Source organism: Pleurodeles waltl, chromosome 10 (genome assembly GCF_031143425.1).
Source record: "Pleurodeles waltl isolate 20211129_DDA chromosome 10, aPleWal1.hap1.20221129, whole genome shotgun sequence".
NCBI lineage: Eukaryota > Metazoa > Chordata > Amphibia > Caudata > Salamandridae > Pleurodeles > Pleurodeles waltl.
In genome coordinates, this window is record NC_090449.1 from 385,152 (window position 1) to 409,650 (window position 24,499).

At 58.2% G+C, this 24,499-nt stretch overlaps 1 protein-coding gene across 4 annotated transcripts in view; it reads right to left on the bottom strand.

The window, feature by feature from the left end:
* Window positions 1–24,499, bottom strand: part of G6PD (glucose-6-phosphate dehydrogenase) — a 120,706-nt gene that overhangs the window by 86,225 nt on the left and 9,982 nt on the right. For 3 of the 4 annotated variants that reach the window (XM_069209282.1, XM_069209284.1, XM_069209286.1), the window contains exon 2: window positions 15,526–15,662. In XM_069209282.1, the coding sequence (XP_069065383.1) occupies window positions 15,526–15,662 (137 nt within the window). Of the gene's footprint in view, window positions 1–15,525; window positions 15,663–20,804; window positions 20,921–24,499 lie in introns of those variants that run through there. The other variant, XM_069209283.1, reaches the window with a different exon arrangement.

Here is a 24,499-nt window from a genome sequence, read left to right on the forward strand (position 1 = left end):
AACTCTTCAACCCTTTGTGTCGGGGACGCCTGTCCCAGGGAGAGGATGGGGGTTCACCTGTGCTCCTCGGAGTAAGACACGAGTGCGGGCACCAGGGACACCCCCAGGCTTAGGAGGGATAGGGGGAGATGGACGGACAGCTGGACAGTCTGCACGGGTTTCCATCCAAGAGAGTGAGTTAAAGCAAAACACAACTGCAGAGTACACAGGGGGCGCCTCCCTGGGCTGTCCTCAGAGGGCAGTGCCCGGGGTCTGGTGACTGCAGTGCCCGGGGTCTGACACCTCCCTGGCTCTGTCCCGGCCTCAGAGAGGGCAGTGCCCGGGGTCTGGTGACTGCAGTGCCCGGGGTTTGACACCTCCCTGGCTCTGTCCTGGCCTCAGAGGGCAGTGCCCGGGGTTTGACACCTCCCTGGCTCTGTCCCGGCCTCAGAGGGCAGTGCCCGGGGTCTGGTGACTGCAGTGCCCGGGGTTTGACACCTCCCTGGCTCTGTCCTGGCCTCAGAGGGCAGTGCCCGGGGTCTGGTGACTGCAGTGCCCGGGGTTTGACACCTCCCTGGCTCTGTCCCAGCCTCAGAGAGGGCAGTGCCCGGGGTCTGGTGACTGCAGTGCCCGGGGTTTGACACCTCCCTGGCTCTGTCCTGGCCTCAGAGGGCAGTGCCCGGGGTTTGACACCTCCCTGGCTCTGTCCCGGCCTCAGAGGGCAGTGCCCGGGGTCTGGTGACTGCAGTGCCCGGGGTTTGACACCTCCCTGGCTCTGTCCCGGCCTCAGAGGGGGCAGTGCCCGGGGTTTGACACCTCCCTGGCTCTGTCCTGGCCTCACAGGGCAGTGCCCGGGGTTTGACACCTCCCTGGCTCTGTCCCGGCCTCAGAGGGGGCAGTGCCTGGGGTTTGACACCTCCCTGGCTCTGTCCTGGCCTCAGAGGGGGCAGTGCCCGGGGTCTGACACCTCCCTGGCTCTGTCCCGGCCTCAGAGGGGGCAGTGCCCGGGGTCTGACACCTCCCTGGCTCTGTCCCGGCCTCAGAGGGGGCAGTGCCCGGGGTTTGACACCTCCCTGGCTCTGTCCTGGCCTCAGAGAGGGCAGTGCCCGGGGTCTGGTGACTGCAGTGCCCGGGGTTTGACACCTCCCTGGCTCTGTCCTGGCCTCAGAGGGGGCAGTGCCCGGGGTTTGACACCTCCCTGGCTCTGTCCTGGCCTCAGAGGGCAGTGCCCGGGGTTTGACACCTCCCTGGCTCTGTCCCGGCCTCAGAGGGGGCAGTGCCCGGGGTTTGACACCTCCCTGGCTCTGTCCTGGCCTCAGAGAGGGCAGTGCCCGGGGTTTGACACCTCCCTGGCTCTGTCCCGGCCTCAGAGGGCAGTGCCCGGGGTCTGGTGACTGCAGTGCCCGGGGTTTGACACCTCCCTGGCTCTGTCCCGGCCTCAGAGAGGGCAGTGCCCGGGGTTTGACACCTCCCTGGCTCTGTCCCGGCCTCAGAGGGCAGTGCCCGGGGTTTGACACCTCCCTGGCTCTGTCCTGGCCTCAGAGGGGGCAGTGCCCGGGGTTTGACACCTCCCTGGCTCTGTCCTGGCCTCAGAGGGCAGTGCCCGGGGTCTGGTGACTGTAGTGCACCCAGCGGCCACCTCCTGGCTAAAGCCTGTCCGTGGTGACTGCAGTGTACACAGCAGTCCTTCCTGCACCCCCCCCCCCAGAAAGGGCAGTGGTCGGGGTTTGGTGACTACAGTGCCCGGGGTCTGACGCCTCCTGGCTCAGGCCTGTCCCGGCCTCAGAGAGGGCAGTGCCCGGGGTCTGACACCTCCCTGGCTCTGTCCTGGCCTCAGAGGGGGCAGTGCCCAGGGTCTGACACCTCCCTGGCTCTGTCCTGGCCTCAGAGAGGGCAGTGCCCGGGGTCTGGTGACTGCAGTGCCCGGGGTTTGACACCTCCCTGGCTCTGTCCCGGCCTCAGAGGGGGCAGTGCCCGGGGTCTGGTGACTGCAGTGCCCGGGGTTTGACACCTCCCTGGCTCTGTCCTGGCCTGAGAGGGGGCAGTGCCCGAGGTCTGACACCTCCCTGGCTCTGTCCTGGCCTGAGAGGGGGCAGTGCCCGGGGTCTGACACCTCCCTGGCTCTGTCCTGGCCTGAGAGGGGGCAGTGCCCGGGGTCTGACACCTCCCTGGCTCTGTCCTGGCCTGAGAGGGGGCAGTGCCCGGGGTCTGACACCTCCCTGGCTCTGTCCTGGCCTCAGAGGGGGCAGTGCCCGGGGTTTGACACCTCCCTGGCTCTGTCCCGGCCTCAGAGAGGGCAGTGCCCGGGGTCTGGTGACTGCAGTGCCCGGGGTTTGACACCTCCCTGGCTCTGTCCCGGCCTCAGAGAGGGCAGTGCCCGGGGTCTGGTGACTGCAGTGCCCGGGGTCTGACACCTCCCTGGCTCTGTCCCGGCCTCAGAGGGCAGTGCCCGGGGTCTGGTGACTGCAGTGCCCGGGGTTCGACACCTCCCTGGCTCTGTCCTGGCCTCAGAGGGCAGTGCCCAGGGTTTGACACCTCCCTGGCTCTGTCCTGGCCTCAGAGAGGGCAGTGCCCGGGGTCTGGTGACTGCAGTGCCCGGGGTTTGACACCTCCCTGGCTCTGTCCCGGCGTCAGAGAGGGCAGTGCCCGGGGTCTGGTGACTGCAGTGCCCGGGGTTTGACACCTCCCTGGCTCTGTCCTGGCCTCAGAGAGGGCAGTGCCCGGGGTCTGGTGACTGCAGTGCCCGGGGTTTGACACCTCCCTGGCTCTGTCCTGGCCTCAGAGAGGGCAGTGCCCGGGGTCTGGTGACTGCAGTGCCCGGGGTTTGACACCTCCCTGGCTCTGTCCTGGCCTCAGAGGGGGCAGTGCCCGGGGTTTGACACCTCCCTGGCTCTGTCCCGGCCTCAGAGGGGGCAGTGCCCGGGGTTTGACACCTCCCTGGCTCTGTCCCGGCCTCAGAGGGGGCAGTGCCCGGGGTTTGACACCTCCCTGGCTCTGTCCTGGCCTCAGAGAGGGCAGTGCCCGGGGTTTGACACCTCCCTGGCTCTGTCCCGGCCTCAGAGGGCAGTGCCCGGGGTCTGGTGACTGCAGTGCCCGGGGTTTGACACCTCCCTGGCTCTGTCCCGGCCTCAGAGAGGGCAGTGCCCGTGGTTTGACACCTCCCTGGCTCTGTCCTGGCCTCAGAGGGCAGTGCCCGGGGTCTGGTGACTGCAGTGCCCGGGGTTTGACACCTCCCTGGCTCTGTCCCGGCCTCAGAGGGCAGTGCCCGGGGTTTGACACCTCCCTGGCTCTGTCCTGGCCTCAGAGGGGGCAGTGCCCGGGGTTTGACACCTCCCTGGCTCTGTCCTGGCCTCAGAGGGCAGTGCCCGGGGTCTGGTGACTGTAGTGCACCCAGCGGCCACCTCCTGGCTAAAGCCTGTCCGTGGTGACTGCAGTGTACACAGCAGTCCTTCCTGCACCCACCCCCCCCAGAAAGGGCAGTGGTCGGGGTTTGGTGACTACAGTGCCCGGGGTCTGACGCCTCCTGGCTCAGGCCTGTCCCGGCCTCAGAGAGGGCAGTGCCCGGGGTCTGGTGACTGCAGTGCCCAGGGTCTGACACCTCCCTGGCTCTGTCCTGGCCTCAGAGAGGGCAGTGCCCGGGGTCTGGTGACTGCAGTGCCCGGGGTTTGACACCTCCCTGGCTCTGTCCCGGCCTCAGAGGGGGCAGTGCCCGGGGTCTGGTGACTGCAGTGCCCGGGGTTTGACACCTCCCTGGCTCTGTCCTGGCCTGAGAGGGGGCAGTGCCCGAGGTCTGACACCTCCCTGGCTCTGTCCTGGCCTGAGAGGGGGCAGTGCCCGGGGTCTGACACCTCCCTGGCTCTGTCCTGGCCTGAGAGGGGGCAGTGCCCGGGGTCTGACACCTCCCTGGCTCTGTCCTGGCCTCAGAGGGGGCAGTGCCCGGGGTTTGACACCTCCCTGGCTCTGTCCCGGCCTCAGAGAGGGCAGTGCCCGGGGTCTGGTGACTGCAGTGCCCGGGGTTTGACACCTCCCTGGCTCTGTCCCGGCCTCAGAGAGGGCAGTGCCCGGGGTCTGGTGACTGCAGTGCCCGGGGTTTGACACCTCCCTGGCTCTGTCCCGGCCTCAGAGAGGGCAGTGCCCGGGGTCTGGTGACTGCAGTGCCCGGGGTCTGACACCTCCCTGGCTCTGTCCCGGCCTCAGAGGGCAGTGCCCGGGGTCTGGTGACTGCAGTGCCCGGGGTTTGACACCTCCCTGGCTCTGTCCTGGCCTCAGAGGGCAGTGCCCGGGGTCTGGTGACGGAAGTGCCCGGGGTTTGACACCTCCCTGGCTCTGTCCTGGCCTGAGAGGGGGCAGTGCCCGAGGTCTGACACCTCCCTGGCTCTGTCCTGGCCTGAGAGGGGGCAGTGCCCGGGGTCTGACACCTCCCTGGCTCTGTCCTGGCCTCAGAGGGGGCAGTGCCCGGGTTTGGAAACTGCAGCAAGGAGCGGAAGTTGCGACAGAAGCACTGGAGGGAGTGCGGTGGTGCAACAGCCTGAACAGCAAGGACCTTTACAACACCGCTTCCTCGTGGGGGGGGGGAGCAGAGGGGGCGACCACAGCACGGGCAGAGGGAGGAAGGGAAGGTCGTAGAAATGGAAGGAGGGGCAGAGAGCGCGAGGGGGAGGCCAAGGTGTGGGCACAGGGAGGGCCACACAGGGAAGGAGAGGAAACAGAGGGAGGGAGGGAGAGAGAGAAGAGAGGGGAGAGAGGGAAGAGAGAGAAGAGAGGGAGAGATGAAGACGAGAGAAGAGAGGAGAGAGGGAGACGAGAGAAGAGAGGAGAGAGGGAGAAGAGAGGAAGAAGAGAGGAGAGAGGGAGAAGAGAGGGAGAGAAAAGAGTGAAGGGAGAAGACTAGAAAGAAAAGAGAGGAGAGAGAGAAGGGCAGGTTAGAAAAGAAACGAAGACGATAGAGAAAGACAGAGAGACAAGGGGAGGTCACAGAAAGAGAGAGGAAGACGAGAGAGAGAAGAGTAGGAGAGAGAGTGAGAGGAAGACGAGAGCGAGACAGTGAGAGGAGAGAGACAGTGAGCAGAGGAGAAAGACAGTGAGAAGAAGAGAGGGAAGAGAGAAGAGGAAGAGAGTGAGAAGAGGAAACAGGAAGAGAGAGGAGAGAGGAAAAGAGTGAGACAAGAGGGTAGAAGAAGAGAGGAAAAGAGTGAGAAGAGGGAGAGAGAGAGAGGGGAGAACAGAGGAGAAGAGAGGAAGAGAGGAAAGAGTAGCGAGAAGAGGAGAGAGGAGAGAGGAGAGACGAGAGAGGGAGAGAAGAGGAGAGAAAGTGAGAGAAGAGGGGAGAGAGAAGAGAGGAGAAGAGAGGAAAGAGTAACAAGAAGAGGAGAGAGAAGAGAGGAGAGACGAGAGGGAGAGAGGAGAAAGGGTGAGTGAGAGAAGAGGGGAGAAGAGAGGAAGAGAAGAGGAAGAGAAGAGAGACGAGATTGAAAGTAGAAAAGAAGAGAAGAAAGAGTAGCGAGAAGAGGAGAGAAGGGAGGAGAGAGGAAAGAGTAGCGAGACGAGGAGAGAGGAGAAGAGGAGGAGAGGAGAGAGGAAAGAGAAGGAGGAGAGACAAGAGAAGAGAATGAGAGGGGGAGAGGAGAGAGAAATGAGAGAGAACAGAAAGGAGTTAGAGAGAAGCGATAGAGAGAGAGAGAGAGAGGGGAGGGCAGGCAAGAGAGAGAGACTACACGTACTCCTTCGGGGGGGGGCGGGGGTGGGTGAGAGGTGCTGTGCATGGCCCCGAGAGTAACTCTGTATATCTTCTGGAGATGGGCCCTGAAATGGGGCCAGAGAGGGACACCACATACTCCTTCCAGAGGAGGGCTCCCTGCATGGTCCCGAGAGGGACTCTGTATATCCCCTAGAGAAATGGGCCCTGCAAAGGGGCCAGAGAGAGCGTCACCCTACTCCTGGGAAAAAAGGCCATGCCAAGGGTCCAGGGAGGGACATCACAAAAGGGCCAGGGGGGGACACCCATACTCTTACCAGAGGGGGGGGCCTGTGCATGACCAGAGAGGGACTCTGTATACCCTCTGGAGAGATGGGCACTGTAATGAGGCCAGAGAGGGAGTCAGCGTACCCCTGGGGAGAAGGGCCCTGCAAAGGGGCCAGGGAGGGACTATACATACTCCTTCCGGGGGAGAAGGGGCGTGGCCAGAGAGGGACTCTGCATATCCCCTGAAGAGAAGGGCCCTCATAGGGGCCAGAGAGGGAGTCAGCACACCCCCTGGAGAGAAAGCGCTCGCAAAGGGGCCAGGGAGGAACTACACATACTCCTTCCAGAGGGGGGCCCTGTGCATGGACGTGAGACTTTTCATAGCCCCTGGAGAGATGCGCCCTGCGAAGGGGCCAGGGAGGGACTATACAAACTCCTTCCGGTGGGGGGCCCTGTGCATGGCCCTGAGAGGGACTCTGCAGACCCCCAGGAGAGATGGGCACTGCAAAGGGGCCAGAGAGGAACACCGCATACTCCTTCCGGGGGGAGGGGGAGGGGGGGGCTGTGCATGGCCCAAGAGACACTCTGCACACCCTCTGGAGAGATGGGCACTGCAAAGGGGCCAGAGAGGGACTACAGATACTCCTTCCCGGGGGGGGGGGGGGGGGGCGTGGCCAGAGAGGGTCTCTGCATATCCCCTGAAGAGAAGGGCCCTCATAGGGGCCAGAGAGGGAGTCAGCACACCCCCTGGAAAGAAGGCGCTCGCAAAGGGGCCAGGGAGGAACTACACATACTCCTTCCAGAGGGGGGCCCTGTGCATGGACATGAGACTTTTCATAGCCCCTGGGGAGAAGGGCCCTGCAAAGGGGCCAGGGAGGGACTATACATACTCCTTCTAGAGGGAGGCCCCCTGCATGGTCCCGAGAGGGTTTCTGTATATCCCCTGGAGAGATGGGCCTTCAAAGGTGCCAGAGAGGAACTACACGTACTCCTTCCGGAGGGGGGCCCTGTGCATGGCCCTGAGAGGGACTCTATTCCCCATGGAGAGATGGGCCCTCAAAGAGGCCAGAGAGGAAGTCAGCCTACCCCTGGGAAAAAAGGCCATGCCAAGGGGCCAGGGAGGGACACCATATACTCTTACCAGAGGGGGGGGCTGTGCATGGCCAGAAAGGGACTCTGAAACCCCCCCTGGAGAGATGGGCCCTCAAAGGGGTCAGAGAGGGACTACACATAGTCCTTCCGGGAGGGGGGGGGGGGCTGTGCATGGCCCAGAGAGGGACTCTTTATACCCCATGAAGAGATGGGCCCTGCAAAGGGGCCAGAGAGGGACTATACATACTCCTTCCAGAGGGGGGGGCACTGTGCATGGCCCTGAGAGGGACTCTGTATACCCCCTGGGGACAAGGGCCCTACAAAGATGCCAGGGAGAAACTACACATATTCCTTCCAGAGGGTGGGGGCTATGCATAACCAAGAGAAACTCTGTATACCATCTGGAGAGATGGGCACAGCAATGGGGCCAGAGAGGGAGTCAGCATACCCCTGGGGAGAAGGGCCCTGCAAAGGGGCCAGGGAGGGACTATACATACTCCTTCCAGAGGGGGGCCCTGTGGATGGCCCTGAGAGGGACTCTGTATTCCCCATTGAGAGATGGGCCCTGCAAAGGGACCAGGGAGGGAGTCAGCTTACCCATGGGAAAAAAGGCCATGCCAAGGGGCCAGGGAGGGACTATACATACTCCTTCCAGAGGCGGGGTCCTGTGCATGGCCCTGAGAGGGACTCTGTATCATCCCCCCCCCCCCCCGGGACAATGACTTCGCAATGGGGCCAGGGAGGGACTACATATACTCCTTCCAGAGGGGGGCCCTGTGCATGGCCCCAAGAGACTCTACATGCCCCAGGAGAGAATGGCCATGCAAAGTGCACAGAAATGGACTAGACATACCACCTACTGTGAGGGACTCTGCCATTGGTCCCGAGAGAAACTCTGCATACCATCTGAAGAGATGGGCCCTGCGCATGGCCCTGAGAGACACTACATACCCCCTCGAGAGATTGGCCCTGCGCATGGCCCTGAGAGACACTACATACCCCCTCGAGAGATTGGCCCGGAGAGACACTACATACCCCCTCGAGAGATTGGCCCTGCGCATGGCCCTGAGAGACACTACATACCCCCTTGAGAGAAGGGCCCTACACATGGCCCTGAGACACACTACAAACCCCCTTAAGAGAAGGGCCCTGCGCATGGCCCCGAGACACTCTACATACCTCAAGAGATTCGCCCTACACATGGCCCTGAGACACTACATACCCCCTTGAGAGATGGGCCCTGCACATGGCCCAGAGAGACTCTACATACGCCCTTGAGAGAAGGGCCCTGCGCATGGCCCGAGACACTCTACATACCCCCTCGAGAGATTGGTCCTGCGCATGGCCCTGAGAGACACTACATACCCCCTTGAGAGATGGGCCCTGCGCATGGCCCTGAGAGACACTACATACCCCCTTGAGAGATGGGCCCTGCGCATGGCCCTGAGAGACACTACATACCCCCTCGAGAGATTGGCCTTGCGCATGGCCCTGAGAGACACTACATACCCCCCTCGAGAGATTGGCCCTGCACATGGCCCTGAGAGACACTACATACTCCCTCGAGAGATTGGCCCTGCGCATGGCCCTGAGAGACACTACATACCCCCTTGAGAGATGGCTCCTGCACATGGCCCTGAGAGACACTACATACCCCCCTTGAGAGAAGGGCCCTGCACATGGCCCTGAGAGACACTACATACCCCCTCGAGAGATTGGTCCTGCGCATGGCCCTGAGAGACACTACATACTCCCTCGAGAGAAGGGCCCTGCACATGGCCCTGAGAGACACTACATACCCCCTTGAGAGATGGGCCCTGCGCATGGCCCAGAGAGACCCTACATACCTCCTCGAGAGAAGGGCCCTGCACATGGCCCGAGACACTCTACATACCCCCTCGAGAGATTGGTCCTGCGCATGGCCCTGAGAGACACTACTTACCCCCTTGAGAGATGGGCCCTGCGCATGGCCCAGAGAGACACTACATCCCTCCTCGAGAGAAGGGCCCTGCGCATGGCCCAGAGAGACACTACATACCCCCTCAAGAGAAGGGCCCTGCGCATGGCCCTGAGAGATACTACACACCCCCTTGAGAGAAGGGCCCTGCGCATGGCCCAGAGAGACACTACATACCTCCTCGAGAGAAGGGCCCTGCGCATGGCCCCGAGAGATACTACATACCCCCTCGAGAGAAGGGCCCTGCGCATGGCCCCGAGAGACACTACATACCCCCTTGAGAGAAGGGCCCTGCGCATGGCCCTGAGAGATACTCCATACCCCCTTGAGAGATGGGCCCTGCGCATGGCCCAGAGAGACACTACATACCTCCTAGAGAGAAGGGCCTGCCAAGGGGCCCCCGAGGGACTCAGCGTACCCTCGAAAGAAAGAACCAGACTGGGGCTCTACATACCCCAACGCCACCCCCAAAGGAGCCCTCAATGGGTTTTCCACAAAAAAGGATCCATGCAATCACCACTGACCAGGTACGAACAGCCCCACTCCTCAAAAACCTGTGCATGGAGGCGACCTTACACTGCCCTCTCAGGAAGATGCGTCTGTGCCGATGCTCCCCCCGGTCTGGGGCCCCCCAGGTCTGGGTCGTACCACAGAGTAGAGGAGGGGACAATGTAAACACAAGCATGGTACTCCCAGGTGAAGTAACAGAGGAGGGGTGCTGCTGTGCTGTCTGCAGATGGATGGCGGAGCCAGTGCTGGGGGGCACGCGAACAACGGGGGGCAGGAATCTACTGAAGTCACCCTAGTTCTAGCACGCTATCAGAAACCTATAAATACAAACATGAGACCTGCAAACTCCATCAAGGGGATATACCCCCTATTCTTCAACTGACCGCCCCCGTAAACACTGCATGTGAGGGGACCCCTGACTCACGCAAGGTGACACGCTTCAGTATAGCGCTCCCACGACCAACAGCGCTGCTGCTCGGTTCGCTCGTTTGATCGCTTATTTTTGGGACAAGCTTCTTTAATGTTTGTGCAAGAGTTTTTGTAAGGTAAAATTATAATATGACGAGGCTGTCACCTTTGTTGAAATGATACCTTGCCTATATAAGGCGTAAAGCAAAGCGAGACATGTTGTGTGGACAGTCCTTCACCTTCCTAAATGGTCAACATGTTTCGGCCTCTCCCTGGCACCTGGTGTCCGCCAGGCTTTTACCAGGACCCTCGGCTTTGCTGTCTCTATTTCTAACCACAAAGTCTAAATGAAAGGGGGGGGGGAAGCAAAGATGATACCTTCTGTGTAACAAACTGTTTCATGTCTGCAGAGACCAATTTCAGTTTAAACCAGTAATTTCTTTAATGATGTTTTGTAACTCGGAAAGCTCTCTACCACCAGTGCCAGGAGTGAGGCCCCCCAGAGCCTGAAGAGGATCCCACCGGGCCCATGAATCCTACACCCACCACGATCAATGCGTTGGGGACTGGAATGAAGCACGGCTCGGTCAGGACCTGGACACAAGTGATTTGCTGACGACACTGAATGTTAGTATGCGAGTACTCATTCGTTGAGCGGGGTCTTGATGGCAGCCGTGGAATACCAAGGAGGCCGACAGACTGTTCACCATCCCGGGATGTTCTGAATCCAAGGGCGCGGCATCGCTCTCACCTTCGAGACCTCCCCCCTGGTGTCCTACTCAGTCCCCTCCAAGCTCCGCTCGTGGTGGCAAAGCAGCGGCGGCTTTTTTTTTGGCTATCACAAGGTTCTGGAAACATCTGCAGCCCGGAATGTAATCTCCAGTTGCGTCCATACATTGGTACAACCTGGCCGCCACCTTAAGGGTGGGAGCTTCACTGAATCGATTCAGAGACTTCAGACACTACACACAACATCATCACTCTAGAGCCTGTGGGACAGTCACTGACCGCTATTCCAAAAACAGCAATCTCTAACTAGAAACCGGACCACAAGTCAAACCGAAAGGGCACATGGTAACAGAAGATGCTCCCAGGACTTTCATAAAGGATTTCTGAATAAAGTCAAATTTCAGAACCACAATGGGCTTTCGGGAACCACAGCATCCTCAAGCTTTTACCTCTGGCCGAGAAGTCACTGGTAATAAAGTATTTGAATTTCCAATGTAGTTGTTATAAAAATGACAACTTCAACGGGAACCTGGCTCAGGTTCCTTAATTATTCTGGGCTATAAGCATTGGCTACAGAATCTGGGCAAAAAAGCAGTGATTCTTACCCAGAAACCAAGCACTGCTGCTCATAGGGTCCACCTAAATGTACCGCAAAGACAGGAGACAAAAGAAACTCTATCAGCATGTGGAGCCACGTCTCCTCCAGGTGTTCATCTGCAAGCTACAGGTAGCCGCTCGATCTCATCATTCAAGCCCTCCTCTCCGATTCCCAACCTAGGTATCCATTTCTGCCCCTAGAAGAGAAGTATTTCTTTCATATATCAATTGTCCATGTAAATGCTGGTTGTTGCCAGGCCCTTCCATACAGCCGGATTGTACTCCAGTATCACAAGGGCCTCACAATAAGTAAACCACCTGCTCACTGCTGAACTTTTCCAAAGTTCTCCGCTCAAAGGGAGCTGAATTTCTTAAGGTCCTTGGACAGCGTACACAGACCACTAACATGTGGAGTCATTTCTTCCTTTCGGTCCCTTAGGAAGACGGAAAACATTGCTCCCATGGAAAGGAAACTAGCGCGACTCACTGCAACCAGAAACATTTGTGCGCACCCCAGCTAGTTATCGTTTTTTACTGAGACACCAACATATATCTTAAGTTGTGCTGAAGGCAGCAAGATATACGGTATAAATACATCATTTTACATTCTCTGTTGACTGGCAACTTCAGAATTGCAAGATTTATTTAGGAAAAGTTAGATTAAGAGAATCAGCGTAAAGTTCAACACTTGAATTAGGTTTGCCACAGAATGAAAAAAAAAACAATTTTATTTCCAGTTTGAACTGACACTTGGCAGATGCATGCAGCTCTTTCACTTCGATAGATACAATGGGAGCTTCATCGGCCCGTGTAGTATTCCTATGGTACCGATCGATCTTCCCCGCATTTGGTGAAAACTCCCCATACGTTTAACTGCCTTTATTCATTTGCCCGAGGTAAATGCATCATTTCTGTGCAGTTACTTACCTAAATGTCAAGCTGCAGGACTCGTACCACTGTTCTAAATCTCAACAAACTATGAGAATCTGCTCGGCTGTGTGAAATGCAGCTGGGCTGGCGCTGATCTCCTAGCCTTGAGAGGATTGCCATCTACACCACAGACTGACTCCTGACATTGTCTCAGGCTATGGGGTTAGGGTTAACCCCCAAGATTGGGGCAGGCACAAGGGTACTCCCACTATGCTCTCAGCATAGACTTAAGGTTAGGTAGGAACCTCTAGAACATCTAGAGCCACATACAAGGTTGGATTGTTTATCTTCTTTACCGTGTTCGGAATGCTGATTACTTCGCTTTGTTCATCTGCCTAATTTTCACAACGCACGCTTTATAAGTCAGATTGCAATACTTTCAATAAATGCATCAAAAACATAGTTTGCATCTTTTTGTCTCTCCTTGACATGCATGAATAACAACATGAGAAGGGTATGATCTGTTTCCATGGCTTTCTTGGGGAGTCAGAGCGTCCTGTTCAGGTTGCCATATTTTTCGAATCAGTGCAGACCTGGGAGGTTTGCAGATAGATGTTTAGTGTACCCTGGAGTGTTGTCTTTGTAATTTAGTTGATTGACCCTGGCCCAGGACTATTTTCAAACAGGTTATCCCTTTTTTTTCTTGCCAGTTGCCACATTCACCTTTCACCCTGTGGGTTTGGGAGTTAGGGTGACGCAACGTCAGCCATGAGTTAGGTCGACAGTCACTCAAGCTGTGGATAGACTCAGTCTCCCTCACTTTGTCTTTCTGCCATCCTAGGCACGCAGTCCTATTACCCAAGTAGAAACCGCATAACAGGACACCTTGCAATGTCCTGGCTCAGACTAACTGATAAATAACACCTTGTAATGTCCTGGCTCGGACTTAGATAAATAACACTTTGTAATGTCCTGGCTCAGACCTATAGATAAATAACACCTTGCAATGTCCTGGCACAGGCTTATAGATAAATAACACCTTGCAATGTCCTGGCACAGGCTTATAGATAAATAACACCTTGCAATGTCCTGGCTCAGTCTTACTGATAAATAACACCTTGCAATGTCCTGGCACAGGCTTATAGATAAATAACACCTTGCAATGTCCTGGCTCAGTCTTACTGATAAATAACAACTTGCAATGTCCTGGTTGTCATGTGTCACATATTGTCAATGGTCCCGCCCTCTGCTGTGAATGGCAACAGGGGCCCTAGATATCCTGGCTGAGAAGTTTCACCCACTCTTGGGCAACCCTATACATTCCTAGACTAAGGTGTTCGAGATCAGAACACCAATGATCCTCAGGCTGACACTGTAAATTTTGAAAGCAGATTCTTAGCCAAACCCAGGGACAAGCTCACACCATCTCAGACCCAGGGACAAGCTTGCCCCTCTCAGACCCAGGCTCACGCCCCTCTCGGACACAGGGACAGGCTCACGCCCCTCTAGGACCTAGGGACAGGCTCACTTCTCTCAGAAAACCTGAGCCTCACACATCTTGGAACCTGGGTACACCTCACAAATCTTAGACCCAGGTTTTGCCTATTGACTCGCAGTCTAATGCACCGTCTCATGCCTCTTAGGCCAAGGGACCGCCTCACACCTGGGTATCCCTCATGCTCAAGAGTGTCTCATAATTCCAGACCAACACACCACTTCACACCTCTCACATCCCACATACCCCTCACAAATCTCAGGCCCAGCATCTCATGACTCTCAGTCCCAGGGTTTGTCTCCTGTTTCTCAGACCCTAGCACCATCTCACTCCTATAAGACCCAAGGACAGCCTCCTACTTCTTAGACCAAAGCAAAGTCTCCCAGACTCAAGGACCACCTCATACCTCTCAGACCCCAGGTACCCTTCACATATCTCAGGCACGGTTCGTCTCATGGCTCTCAGGCCCAGGGTTTGTCTCATGATTTTCAAACCCTGGAACCACCTCATTCTCTCAGATCCAGGGACCAACTCATGCCTCTCAGCCCAAGGCTTGTCTCACGACTCTCCACCTGGGATTCTTTTCATGATTCTCAGACCCTGGGACCGCCTTACCACTCTCAGACTCAGACCAGCCTCACCCTGCTCAAACCCGGGAAACACCTTCAGGCATATGGTTTGTTATCTGAATCAGTCTAGGGTTCGTCTGATGATTCTCAGACCCTAGGACCGTCTCACTACTCTCAGACCCAGAACAGTCTCACGCCTCTTGGCCCAAGGCAGTATCTCACGGCTCCCAGACCCATGGACTGCCTCGGGGGCCCAAGGTCCATCTTATGAGTCCAAGACCAAGGAACAACCTCCTGCCTCTCAGCCCAGGGTTCGTTGCATAGCTCTTGGCCCAGGGCTGGTATCAGGACTGTCAGACCCAGGACCACTTCACGCCTCTCAGACCCTGGACACACCTCAGGGTCAGGGTCAGTCTCATGATTAAAAGACCAAGGCATCCCAATCCTGCCTCTTGGCCTAGGATTGGTCTCATGACTCTTAGCCCAGGGACCGTCTCAGGATGGTCAGACCCTGGGACCGTCTCACTATTCTCTGACACAAAAACAGGCTCAGACCTCTCATACCCAGGGTTTGTCTCAAATCTCAGGTCCAGGGTGTTTCGCATGACTCTCAGCCTAGGGTTCGCCTCAACATTGTCAGACCCAGGGACCACCTCACCTCTCAGACCCTGGGTTTGTTTCATGACTCCCTTGGACCGTCTCACTCCTCTCAGACCCAGGAACAGTCTCACTTCTCTTAGCCCAAGGTACTGTCTCATGCCTCCCAGACCCAAGGACCACCTCGTGCCTCTCAGACCCTGGATACACCTCATGAATCTCAGGCACTGGGTATGTCTCATGATTCTCAGACCCTGGTACCGTCTCATTACTCTCTGACCCAGAGACTTTCTTGTGTCTTTAAGCCCAAGGCACTGTCTCATGCCTCAATGAACCATGGACAGGCTCACACCTCTCAGACACAGGCAGCACCTCACGCCTCTCAGGCCAAGGACCACTTCATGACTCTCAGGCCCACGGTTTGTCTCATGACTCTCGGTCAGGCGTTCGTCTCAGGACAGTCAGCCCCTGGGACCGCCTCAGTACTGAGACCCAGGGACAGTCTCAAGTCTCTTAGCCCAAGGCACTGTCTCACACCTCTCAGAACTGCGATACACCTCACAAATCTGAGGCCCAGGGTTTGTCTCATGACTGAGCCCAAATCTCGTCTCATGAATGCCAGACACCTGGGACCGTCTCATTCCTCTCAGGCCCAGGGTCCTTCTCATGATTCCAAGACCAAGGAATCCCTGTTGGTTCTCGGGCCCCATCCCTCAACTTCTTGAACACAGGGTGGCAGAGGCTAGCTGGCCGTACTCACCGAGGCGCCCACCACGATGAAGATGTGGGTGTAGGACTGGCGGAAGATGGCCTCGTTGTACAGCTCCTCCCGCAGAATGCCGCACACCTCCTGGCGGCTCAGGTTCACCTGCTCGGCGCTGTGGCTCATGGCTGGTCCTGTGGGGGCACAGATGGGAAACGGTGGGTATTCACCCCAGGAGAGTGGGCACGACACCTGAGAAGGGGTACCCCGGCAGGAGTCGGACTTCAAACGGTGGGCACTGGGCCATGTAATATTAGGTATGTAAATCATATTTAAAAAAAATTAAAAAGGTAAAAATATGACAGTCTCTTCATAATTCATATATTAGTATTTCCTTACCGTGCAGAGGTGTTTCATCTTAGTACATCAGACTGCATTACTGCACAAGTGAATTTCAAATATGGACATAAAACATTCCTGCGTCGTGGCAGCGATGTCACCAGAGGAATACAAGGGGAGTCTAATGTCTTATGCTCACTGCACACAGCCTCGGCTCCCAGGCCCAAGAGAAGCCTGGGGCAGCGGCCTCCCCACCCAAGGGTTGCACAATGCTCCAGGGGAAGCGGCTGAAATGAGGTCTCTGCACCGGGACAAGCACTCTGCTCAAGCAGAACTTCTTGTTTCACATTGGGTAATTCAGCCACTACACGGGGTCTCAATGCTTTTTCTTGGCAGAAGCCACATGAAAGCTCGGCTCGTTCTGGGCTCGAGGTGCCTGGATCGCCCACCTCTAGGCCCATGAGGGGACAGCAGAGAGGCTTCTACGCACATGGGAAGGCAATAAGGGAGAACAGACCCAAGTTGAAGGGAGCACTTAAGCATTCATGTGACAGGGGCACTGGGGTGCCCCCAGGATGCAGGGGTGCTCACGGGAGCAGGGAAGCATAAACAGCTGTGCCCAGAGGACACAGGGAGCACAGAGAGCGCTAGGGAAAAGAGGTGCAGGTGACACAAGGGGCACAAAGGTAGCACAGGGAGGGTTCGTGAGAGTGCCAGTCAACACGGGGCGAGCGAGAGTGCCAGCAAAGGAACACGGGGGGGCGAGCAAGAGTGCCAGCGAAGGAACACGGGGGGCGAGCAAGAGTGCCAGCGAAGGAACACGGGGGGCGAGCAAGAGTGCCAGCGAAGGAACACGGGGGGCGAGCAAGAGTGCCAGCGAAGGAACACGGGGCGAGCAAGAGTGCCAGCGAAGGAACACGGGGCACGCAAAAGTGCCAGCGAAGGACCACGGGGCATGCAAAAGTGCCAGCGAAGGACCACGGGGGGCGCAAGAGTGCCAGTGAAGGACCACGCAAAAGTGCCAGTGAAGGACCACGGGGGCGCAAGAGTGCCAGTGAAGGACCACGGGGGGCGAGCAAGAGTGCCAGCGAAGGACCACGGGGCACGCAAAAGTGCCAGCGAAGGACCACGGGGCACGCAAGAGTGCCAGCGAAGGACCACGGGGGCGCAAGAGTGCCAGCGAAGGACCACGCAAAAGTGCCAGTGAAGGACCACGGGGCGCGCAAGAGTGCCAGTGAAGGACCACGGGGTGCACGCAAGAGTGCCAGTGAAGGACCACGGGGGGCGCGCAAGAGTGCCAGTGAAGGACCACGGGGGGCGCGCAAGAGTGCCAGTGAAGGACCACGGGGGGCGCGCAAGAGTGCCAGTGAAGGACCACGGGGGGCGCGCAAGAGTGCCAGTGAAGGACCACGGGGGCGCGCAAGAGTGCCAGTGAAGGACCACGGGGGGCGCGCAAGAGTGCCAGTGAAGGAACACGGGGGCGAGCAAGAGTGCCAGCGAAGGACCACGGGGCACGCAAAAGTGCCAGCGAAGGACCACGGGGGGCGCAAGAGTGCCAGTGAAGGACCACGCAAAAGTGCCAGCGAAGGACCACGGGGGGCGCAAGAGTGCCAGTGAAGGACCACGGGGGCGAGCAAGAGTGCCAGCGAAGGACCACGGGGCACGCAAAAGTGCCAGCGAAGGACCACGGGGGGCGCAAGAGTGCCAGTGAAGGACCACGCAAAAGTGCCAGTGAAGGACCACGGGGGCGCAAGAGTGCCAGTGAAGGACCACGGGGGGCGCGCAAGAGTGCCAGTGAAGGACCACGGGGGCACGCAAGAGTGCCAGTGAAGGACCACGGGGAGGCGCACAAGAGTGCCAGTGAAGGACCACGGGGAGGCGCACAAGAGTGCCAGTGAAGGACCACGGGGGGCGCGCAAGAGTGCCAGTGAAGGACCACGGGGGCGCGCAAGAGTGCCAGTGAAGGACCACGGGGGCGCGCAAGAGTGCCAGTGAAGGACCACGGGGGGCGCGCAAGAGTGCCAGTGAAGGACCACGGGGGGCGCGCAAGAGTGCCAGTGAAGGACCACGGGGGCGCGCAAGAGTGCCAGTGAAGGACCACGGGGGGCGCGCAAGAGTGCCAGTGAAGGACCACGGGGCGCGCAAGAGTGCCAGTGAAGGGCCACGGAGGGCGCGCAAGAGTGCCAGTGAAGGACCACGGGGCGCGCAAGAGTGCCAGTGAAGGAACACGGGGGGCGCGCAAGAGTGCCAGTGAAGGACCACGGGGGCGCGCAAGAGTGCCAGCGAAGGACCACGGGGGCGAGCAAGAGTGCCAGCGAAGGACCACGGGGCACGCAAAAGTGCCAGCGAAGGACCACGGGGCACGCAAAAGTGCCAGCGAAGGACCACGGGGGCACGCACAAGAGTGCCAGCGAAGGACCACGGGGGCACGCACAAGAGTGCCAGCGAAGGACCAGGGGGGTGCACAAGAGTGCCAGCGAAGGACCAGGGGGGTGCACAAGAGTGCCAGTGAAGGACCACGGGGGCGCACAAGAGTGCCAGTGAAGGACCAGGGGGGTGCACAAGAGTGCCAGTGAAGGACCACGGGGGCGCACAAGAGTGCCAGTGAAGGACCGGGGGGGGCGCACAAGAGTGCCAGTGAAGGACCAAGGGGGGGCGCACAAGAGTGCCAGTGAAGGACCACGGGGGGGCGCACAAGAGTGCCAGTGAAGGACCACAGGGGCGCACAAGAGTGCCAGTGAAGGATCACAGGGGCGCACAAGAGTGCCAGTGAAGGACCACGAGGCGCACAAGAGTGCCAGTGAAGGACCACGGGGCGCACAAGAGTGCCAATGAAGAACCACGGGGGCACACAAGAGTGCCAGTGAAGGACCACGGGGGCCACACAAGAGTGCAAGTGATGGACCACGGGGCACACGAGAGTGCCAGTGATGGACCACGGGCCACACGAGAGTGCCAGTGGAGAAAAACGGGGCACGCAAAAGTGCCAATGAAGAAACACAGGCGCATGATTGCCAGTGAAGGGGCAGGCAAGAGTGCCAGTAAAGAAACACGGGGGCCGCAAAAGTGCCAGCGAAGGACCACGGGCGTGCAAAAGTGCCAGCGAAGGACCACGGGGCACACAAAAGTGCCAGCGAAGGACCACGGGGCACACAAAAGTGCCAGCGAAGGAAAGAGGGGGCGCGCGAGAGTGCCAGGGAAGGAACACGGGGCGCGCAAGAGTGGGGACCCCAAAACAGCTCTGGCACATTGTGTCGGATCAGCCCCCACAGGGTACATAGAGAGCGAGCCTGACCATTACCATGGGGCTTGGCGTGGTTCTCACCCATAAGCAAATGTGGGAAAAATGGCAAAAACGGTGCGTTCCACAAGACGTTTCACTCGATATTCAGTGGCGTTATTCTCTCAAAGCTCAGTTAATGATGACGTACAGTGCACAGGGTAGGACAGTCCTTACTGGGGCTCTTCAGTGCTTCCCACGTCACCCTCTCTCCATAGCGCCTCTCGCACATGTACTTCATTTGTTTTATAGCGCCTCTCCCCAGCGTAGGGTGTCGGAGCACTTTACATCACGCACACAGTGACAATGAAACATACGTGTGTACATCAATGTATAGAAAGTGTTACACGAGACAAAGGGCGCTACAAGGAGTAGGATTCACACGTCATCCACACTGGTGGCATTTCTAAGAGTCCTTGGCCTGGGGACGCTTGACACAGCGGTTAGAGGTGACTTTACTAATACATTGATTTCTACCCAAACAAACCCTTTTAGCAAACTTGGGATAATGCTAGGTTATGATTGTAACTTATGAACTGCCAGTAACCACAAGCTCTGTGACAACAGCAGTAACACACTGAGCACTGCACATAAAGCACAGCTCCGTGATCTGCATAGTAAAAAACTATTTGCAGCAGGGACATGAACCCTCTGCGCTACCTTAGTTAAGTCAAACCTGCCACTAGACAAACTGATCTCTCCAGCAGGTACAATAATCACCAGTTATCGTGGCACTTTAATAACTGCCTGAAAACTGCTGGATACACAAGGAACACTGCAGTGCTTTTTGAACTGGTGCACTGATACAAAACCACCCCCAGTAACACAAGTGCCCCCCACCCTTCCAGCCTGATGCCCGGTATGTCCAGTCCGGCATCGAGGGAAGAACACGGGGGGCAAGTGAGTGCCAATGAGAGACAAGGGAGTACGAAGTGAGCCTCAGGGCAGCACCTGAGACTGCAAGAGAAGCACAGGGACGGATTTGAGACTGCTAGTGAGGCTCAGTGCAGCACGAGACTGCTAGTAAGGCCCAGGGAAGGATAATGAGACTGCTATTGATGCTCAGGGCAACAGATGAGAGTGCAAGCAAGAGAGGCCATAAGAAGCACAGAGAGCGCTGAGGGGAGAGAAGAGACATGCCCACCTGGGAGGCCCAAGGGAGACACAGGTCAGCACACGAGGCTGCTAGTGAGGCACAGGGACGGATATGAGCCTGCTAGTGAGACTCAGGGCAGTACATGAGACTGCTACTGAGGAAAAGAGAAATTCATGAGACTGCTAATGAGGATCAGGGACGGATATGAGTGTAGTGAAACTCAGGGTACCTAGCACATGAGACTGCTAGTGAGGCACAGGGAGGCACACGAGACTGCTAGTGAGGCACAGGGAGGCACACGAGACTGCTAGTGAGGCACAGGGAGGCACACGAGACTGCTACTGAGGCACAGGGAGGCACACGAGACTGCTAGTGAGGCTCAGGGCAGCACACGAGACTGCTAGTGAGGCTCAGGGCAGCACACGAGACGGCTAGTGAGGCTCAGGGAAGTACATGAGACGGCTAGGGAGCCTCAGGGAAGCACACGAGACTGCTAGGGAGCCTCAGGTAGGCACATGAGACTGCTAGTGAAACTCAGGGCAACACATTAGAGGGTCAGTGTGCACGGAGAGGCACAGGGAAGCCCAGAGAGCGCCGAGGGGAGAGAAGAGACATGCCCACCTCACACAGTCAGATGCAGGAGTCCCTCTGTAGCTGCTCCTCAGGTGCCAGTAGGTCTCACCCACCAGAGCTGCTGCTCAGACACGCCTCAGAGGCAGTCTCTGGCTTTATACCAGCCAGCAGTGAGGGCTGAGTCACAGAGTAAAGAGCCCCGGGGGGAGGGAGGGCGGGGTACGGGAGGGGCACTTCTGCTCAGTCACCAGGACTCAGCAGCAGGGGTGGGAGGAGCCTGTCCTGGACTCAGCCTGTCCGCAGCACTGCTGTGTGACCGGGACATCCCAGTGCCTCTACAGCACACTGTGTGACCTCAAGCATCCCAGTGCCTCTACAGCACACTGTGTGACCTCACGCATCCCAGCGCCTCTACAGCACACTGTGTGACCTCAAGCATCCCAGCGCCTCTACAGCACACTGTGTGACCTCAAGCATCCCAGCACCTCTACAGCACACTGTGTGACCTCAAGCATCCCAGCGCCTCTACAGCACACTGTGTGACCTCACGCATCCCAGCGCCTCTACAGCACACTGTGTGACCTCAAGCATCCCAGCGCCTCTACAGCACACTGTGTGACCTCAAGCATCCCAGCACCTCTACAGCACACTGTGTGACCCGGGCATCCCAGCGCCTCTACAGCACACTGTGTGACCTCAAGCATCCCAGCGCCTCTACAGCACACTGTGTGACCCGGGCATCCCAGCGCCTCTACAGCACACTGTGTGACCTCAAGCATCCCAGCGCCTCTACAGCACACTGTGTGACCTCACGCATCCCAGCGCCTCTACAGCACACTGTGTGACCTCAAGCATCCCAGCGCCTCTACAGCACACTGTGTGACCTCAAGCATCCCAGCGCCTCTACAGCACACTGTGTGACCTCAAGCATCCCAGCGCCTCTACAGCACACTGTGTGACCCGGGCATCCCAGCGCCTCTACAGCACACTGTGAGACCCGGGCATCCCAGCGCCGCTACAGCACACTGTGAGACCCGGGCATCCCAGCGCCTCTACAGCACACTGTGTGACCTCAAGCATCCCAGTGCCTCTACAGCACACTGTGTGACCTCACGCATCCCAGCGCCTCTACAGCACACTGTGTGACCTCAAGCATCCCAGCGCCTCTACAGCACACTGTGTGACCTCAAGCATCCCAGCACCTCTACAGCACACTGTGTGACCTCAAGCATCCCAGCGCCTTTACAGCACACTGTGTGACCTCAAGCATCCCAGCGCCTCTACAGCACACTGTGTGACCTCACGCATCCCAGCGCCTCTACAGCACACTGTGTGACCTCAAGCATCCCAGCGCCTCTACAGCACACTGTGTGACCTCAAGCATCCCAGCGCCTCTACAGCACACTGTGTGACCTCAAGCATCCCAGCGCCTCTACAGCACACTGTGTGACCTCAAGCATCCCAGCACCTCTACAGCACACTGTGTGACCCGGGCATCCCAGCGCCTCTACAGCACACTGTGTGACCTCAAGCATCCCAGCGCCTCTACAGCACACTGTGTGACCCGGGCATCCCAGCGCCACTACAGCACACTGTGTGACCTCAAGCATCCCAGCGCCTCTACAGCACACTGTGTGACCTCACGCATCCCAGCGCCTCTACAGCACACTGTGTGACCTCACGCATCCCAGCGCCTCTACAGCACACTGTGTGACCTCAAGCATCCCAGCGCCTCTACAGCACACTGTGTGACCTCAAGCATCCCAGCGCCTCTACAGCACACTGTGTGACCCGGGCATCCCAGCGCCTCTACAGCACACTGTGTGACCTCAAGCATCCCAGTGCCTCTACAGCACACTGTGTGACCTCACGCATCCCAGCGCCTCTACAGCACACTGTGTGACCTCAAGCATCCCAGCGCCTCTACAGCACACTGTGTGACCTCAAGCATCCCAGCGCCTCTACAGCACACTGTGTGACCCGGGCATCCCAGCGCCTCTACAGCACACTGTGTGACCCGGGCATCCCAGCGCCGCTACAGCACACTGTGAGACCCGGGCATCCCAGCGCCGCTACAGCACACTGTGTGACCCGGGCATCCCAGCGCCTCTACAGCACACTGTGTGACCTCAAGCATCCCAGCGCCTCTACAGCACACTGTGTGACCTCAAGCATCCCAGTGCCTCTACAGCACACTGTGTGACCTCAAGCATCCCAGCGCCTCTACAGCACACTGAGACCGGGGCATCCCAGCACCCCTACAGCACACTGAGACCGGGGCATCCCAGCACCCTTATAGCACACTGTGACCTCAAGCATCCCAGCACCTCTACAGCACACTCTGTGACCTCAAGCATCCCAGCGCCTCTGCAGCACTGCTGTGTGACCTCAAGCATCCCAGCGCCTCTGCAGCACACTGTGTGACCTCAAGCATCCCAGCACCTCTACAGCACACTGTGTGACCTCAAGCATCCCAGCGCCTCTACACCACACTGTGTGACCTCAAGCATCCCAGCGCCTCTACACCACACTGTGTGACCTCAAGCATCCCAGCGCCTCTACACCACACTGTGTGACCTCAAGCATCCCAGCGCCTCTACAGCACACTGTGTGACCTCAAGCATCCCAGCGCCTCTGCAGCACACTGTGTGACCTCAAGCATCCCAGCGCCTCTGCAGCACACTGTGTGACCTCAAGCATCCCAGCGCCTCTACAGCACACTGTGTGACCTCAAGCATCCCAGCGCCTCTACAGCACACTGTGTGACCTCACGCATCCCAGCGCCTCTACAGCACACTGTGTGACCTCACGCATCCCAGCGCTTCTACAGCACACTGTGTGACCTCAAGCATCCCAGCGCCTCTACAGCACACTGTGTGACCTCAAGCATCCCAGCGCCTCTACAGCACACTGTGTGACCTCAAGCATCCCAGCGCCTCTACAGCACACTGTGTGACCCGGGCATCCCAGCGCCTCTACAGCACACTGTGTGACCTCAAGCATCCCAGCGCCTCTACAGCACACTGTGTGACCTCACGCATCCCAGCGCCTCTACAGCACACTGTGTGACCTCAAGCATCCCAGCGCCTCTACAGCACACTGTGTGACCTCAAGCATCCCAGCGCCTCTACAGCACACTGTGTGACCTCACGCATCCCAGCGCCTCTACAGCACACTGTGTGACCCGGGCATCCCAGCGCCTCTACAGCACACTGTGAGACCCGGGTCATCCCAGCGCCGCTACAGCACACTGTGTGACCTCAAGCATCCCAGCACCTCTACAGCACACTGTGTGACCTCAAGCATCCCAGCGCCTCTACAGCACACTGTGTGACCTCAAGCATCCCAGCGCCTCTACAGCACACTGTGAGACCCGGGCATCCCAGCGCCTCTACAGCACACTGTGTGACCCGGGCATCCCAGCGCCTCTACTGCACACTGTGTGACCTCAAGCATCCCAGCGCCTCTACAGCACACTGTGTGACCTCAAGCATCCCAGCGCCTCTGCAGCACACTGTGTGACCTCAAGCATCCCAGCACCTCTACAGCACACTGTGACCTCAAGCATCCCAGCGCCTCTACAGCCCACTGTGCGACCCGGGCATCCCAGCGCCTCTACAGCACACAGAGACCGGGGCATCCCAGCACCTCTACAGCACACTGTGTGACCCGGGCACCCCAGCACCGCTACAGCACACTGTGTGACCCGGGTATCCCAGCGCCTCTACAGCACACTGTGTGAC